General features: G+C 35.5%; 1 protein-coding gene across 1 annotated transcript; it reads right to left on the bottom strand.

Annotated features, from left to right (window-relative positions):
- Nucleotides 1-1,155: 1,155 nt before the first annotated feature.
- On the bottom strand, nucleotides 1,156-3,735 carry LOC137646739 (salivary glue protein Sgs-3-like). Its single transcript, XM_068379847.1, has 2 exons — nucleotides 3,691-3,735; nucleotides 1,156-1,905 (listed from the first exon to the last, which is right to left on the bottom strand). Exons 1-2 carry the CDS (start codon nucleotides 3,733-3,735, stop codon nucleotides 1,156-1,158), a joined length of 795 nt encoding a protein of 264 aa, XP_068235948.1.
- Nucleotides 3,736-4,976: the final 1,241 nt, after the last annotated feature.

Raw genomic sequence — 4,976 nt, 5'->3', positions numbered from 1 at the left:
AATTTGATTCTGGACCCAAACTGGTGAGCTTTGATCAGTTTCTCTCAAACTGACGAGGTTTAGATGGTTGGAATCGAACTGTTCGGTTCTAGTTGGTTATTATTATTATTATTATTATTATTATTATTATTATTATTATTATTATTATTATTGATTGCTAAGCTAAAAACTAGTTGGAAAAGCAGGATGCTATTCAGGGGCCCCAACAGGGAAAATAGCCCAGTGAGGAAAGGAAACAAGGAAAAATAAAATATTTTAAGAATAGTAACATTAAAATAAATATTTCCTATATAAACAATAAACACTTCAACAGAACAAGAGGAAGAGAAACTAGATAGAACAGCGTGCCCGAGTGTACCCTCAAGCTAGAGAACTCTAACCCAAGACAGTGGAAGACCATGGTACAGAGGCTATAGCACTACCCAAGACTAGAGAACAATGGTTTGATTTTGGAGTGTCCTTCTCCTAGAAGAGCTGCTTACCATAGCTAAAGGATCTCTTCTACCCTTACCAAGAGGAAAGTAGCCGCTGAAAAATTACATTGCCGTAGTTAACCCCTTGGGTGAAGAAGAATTGTTTGGTAATCTAAGTGTTGTCAGGTGTATGAGGACAGAGGAGAATCTGCAAAGAATATGCCAGACTATTCGGTTACTGTGTAGGCAAAGGGAAAGAACCGTAACCGAAGAGAAGGATCCAATGTAGTACTGTCTGGCCAGTCAGAGGACCCCCTAACTCTCTGCGCTGTAGCCACTGGGACTCGAAATGATGAAATATAGGATTTTTATTCGAACTTAAGGAGCTTTAGTCGGCTGGACTCGTGCTGATGAGCTTTAGCAAACTGAATTCGAACTAATAAGCTTGTTTGTGAGCTGTATGGTCGGCTGAATTTCAGTTGCTATGCTCTAACAGCTAGCTGACTGGATTCTACTTTGGTGTTCCCTTTTAGCTCACACTCAAACGGTTGAGCGCTTTTACGTCGGACTTGAACGGGGTAGGTTTAAGTTGGCTGGACTCGAGTGAGGTGCAGTCAGTTTTACTCGAACTTGACGAGTTGCAGTCAGTGTAACTCAAACTTAGCGAATTGCAGTCAGCTTGACTCAATCTAGGTGAGTTTTGATTAGTTGAACTCAAACTAGGCAAGATACAGTCGTCAGCTTAACTCAAACTTGACGAGTTGCAGTCATCTTGACTCGAACTTGACGAGTTGCAGTCATCTTGACTTAAACTTGACGAGTTGCAGTCATCTTGACTCGAACTTGGCGAGTTGCAGTCATCTTGACTTAAACTAGACGAGTTGCAGTCATCTTGACTCGAACTTGACGAGTTGCAGTCATCTTGACTCGAACTTGACGAGTTGCAGTCATCTTGACTCGAACTTGACGAGTTGCAGTCATCTTGACTTAAACTTGACGAGTTGCAGTCATCTTGACTCGAACTCGATGAGTTGCAGTCATCTTGACTCGAACTTGGCGAGTTATGGTCAGCTGAACTTCGAACTCGACGATTTGGAGTCATCTTGACTCGAACTTGACGAGTTGCAGTCACCTTGACTCGAACTCGACGATTTGTAGTCGTCTTGACTCGAACTTGACGAGTTGCAGCCATCTTTACTCGAACTTGGCGAGTTGTAGTCATCTTGACTCGAACTTGACGAGTTGCAGTCATCTTGACTCGAACTTGGCGAGTTGTGGTCGGCTGGACTCGAACTTGGCGAGTTGTGGTCGGCTGGACTCGAACTTGGCGAGTTGTGGTCGGCTGGACTCGAACTTGGCGAGTTATGGTCGGCTGGACTCGAACTTGGCGAGTTGTGATCGGCTGGACTCGAACTTGGCGAGTTGTGATCGGCTGGACTCGAACTTGGCGAGTTGTGGTCGGCTGGACTCGAACTTGGCGAGTTGTGGTCGGCTGGACTCAAACAAGGTTTTTGCTATCAGGTTGAATCGAACTTTGCAAATAAATTGCTGCTTGCTGGACTCGAACCAATGAGCTCAAATTGCAAAATTTCAGTGAAAACGAAATTTCAACGCATTGTGATAATACCCATGCTATTTATGCTTGCAAATAAAGTAATGCGAATAGAAATTCCTCTTTATCGCTGAAGTAGGAATTTTATCCGACTTCGCCTGTCAGTTACGTTGCCAATCAAGATCACTAATGGAAGAATAGTCGCGTTTCAATTCTTTTTTTTTCCTGTATTATGTAATATAAATTTTCATGAATCGCGATTGAAGATATTAGCCGAGAGATATTATGCTCATTTGTGGCATTATCCTTCGTTTTGATTTCTTTCTTGATTTGAATTTTTTTTTTTAAAGAATTATGTTCTTGATTGAATCGGTTTTGTATAAATTTCAGCCTCTTTGGTTTGTATCTTCGTGCATGACATTATTTTTTTTTTATGATTGGAGCTTACAGTTTTCGTATTGAATAAACTCACTTATTTTCTTATAATTAAAGGAATTTTAATTGTAAAATGTCCTTTCGTTATTTCAAAGGATCTTTTGTTGAATCTTTTTCTACGAGTTATTGAGTACTAAATCTATATAATCTTGCATTCACTTTATTCGGTCCTCGATTTTATTTTATTTATTTATTTATTTTTATAGAATATGTTAAGCATACTAATCTTCCCGTTGACCTTTTAATCTTAGCATTTTCAAATTATCTCGGTGACCTCATCTTTTTAATCCTACCATTTTAAATTATCTCAGTGACCTCATCCTTTTAATCCTACAATTTTTAAATTCTCAGTGATCATGTCCTTTTAATCTTACTATGTTCAAATTGTCTCTGTGACCTCTTCCTTTTATCTTACCATTTTCAAATTATCTCTGTGACCTCATCCTTTTAATTTTACCGTTTCGAAATTATCTCTGTGACCTCATCCTTTTTATCTTACCATTTTCAAATTATCTCAGTGACCTCATCCTTTTAACCTTACTTTTTTTCAAATTATCCCAGTGACCTCATCCTTTTAATCCTACCATTTTTAAATTCTTAGTGATCTCATCCTTTTAATCTTACCATGTTCAAATTGTCTCTGTGACCTCTTCTTTTTAATCTAACCATTTTCAAATTATCTCAGTGACCTCATCCTTTTAATCCTACAATTTTTAAATTCTCAGTGATCTCATCCTTTTAATCTTACCATGTTCAAATTGTCTCTGTGACCTCTTCCTTTTATCTTACCATTTTCAAATTATCTCGGTGACCTCATCCTTTTAATTTTACCGTTTCGAAATTATCTCTGTGACCTCATCCTTTTTATCTTACCATTTTCAAATTATCTCAGTGACCTCATCCTTTTAACCTTACTTTTTTTCAAATTATCCCAGTGACCTCATCCTTTTAATCCTACCATTTTTAAATTCTTAGTGATCTCATCCTTTTAATCTTACCATGTTCAAATTGTCTCTGTGACCTCTTCTTTTTAATCTAACCATTTTCAAATTATCTCAGTGACCTCATCCTTTTAATCCTACCATTTTTAAATTATCTCAGTGACCTCATCCTTTAAATCCTACCATTTTTAAATTATCTCAGTGACCTCATCCTTTTAATCCTACCATTTTTAAATTATCTCAGTGACCTCATCCTTTTCATCCTACCATTTTTAAATTATCCCAGTGACCTCATCCTTTTAATCCTACCATTTTTAAATTCTTAGTGATCTCATCCTTTTAATCTTACCATGTTCAAATTATCTCTGTGACCTCTTCCTTTTAATCTAACCATTTTCAAATTATCTCAGTGACCTCATCCTTTTAATCCTACCATTTTCAAATGATCTCAGTGACCTCATCCTTTTAATCTTGCCATTTTCAAATTATATCAGTGGCCTCATCTTTTTAATATTACCATTTTCAAATTATCTCAGTGACCTCATCCGTTTAATCTTACTTTTTTTCAAATTATCTCAATGACCTCATCCTGGCAATCTTACCATTTCCATATTATGTCAGTGATCTTATCCTTTTAATCTTACTTTTTTCAAATTATCTCAGTGATCTTATCCTTTTAATCTTACCATTTTTAAATTATCTTAGTGATCTTATCCTTTTAATCTTACCATTTTTAAATTATCTCAGTGACCTCATCCTTTTAATCTTACTTTTTTCAAATTATCTCAGTGCTCTTATCCTTTTAATCTTACCATTTTCAAATTATCTCAGTGACTTCATCCTTTTATTCTTACCATTTTGAAATTATCTCAGTGATCTTATCCTTTTAATCTTACCATTTTCAAATTATCTCAGTAACTTCATCCTTTTATTCTTACCATTTTCCAATTATCTCAGTGACGTCATCCTTTTAATCTTACCATTTTCCAATTATCTCAGTGACGTCATCCTTTTAATCTTACCATTTTCAAATTATCTCAGTGACCTCATCCTTTTAATCTTACCATTTTCAAATTATATCAGTGACTTCATCCTTTTAATCTTACCATTTTCAAATTATCTCTGTGACCTCTTCCTTTTAACCTTACCGACTTCATCCTTTTAATCTTACCATTTTCAAATTATCTCTGTGACCTCTTCCTTTTAACCTTACCACTTTCAATTTATCTTTGTGACCTCTTCCTTTTAATCTTACCATTTTCAATTTATCTCAGTGACCTTTGTTTTAAATGACATCAGTATCCCTGCCATTATGTTTAGAATAATTAGAGGATTTCCTGTAACACAAATCATTTTTATATTGCCTATTTCAATTTTACTTAGTGACCTCGACCTTCATATCATTCTATCTAAAAATTTCATAAGTTATCATGACCTTTTAATATTTCTATTTTCAAACCTCTTCAGTTACCCTAACTTTTTAATCTTTCCATTTTTAAATTTTATCATTTAAACTGACATTTTAATCTTTTCATTTACAAAATCTCTCAGCTACACTGACCTTTTAACTTTTTATTTTCAAAACTCCTCAGTTGCCCTAAACTTTTAATCATACCAAGTTAAATTTCATCAGTT

Source organism: Palaemon carinicauda, chromosome 9 (genome assembly GCF_036898095.1).
Source record: "Palaemon carinicauda isolate YSFRI2023 chromosome 9, ASM3689809v2, whole genome shotgun sequence".
Taxonomy (NCBI): Eukaryota; Metazoa; Arthropoda; class Malacostraca; order Decapoda; family Palaemonidae; genus Palaemon; species Palaemon carinicauda.
This window is presented reverse-complemented; position numbering and strand designations above follow the sequence as displayed.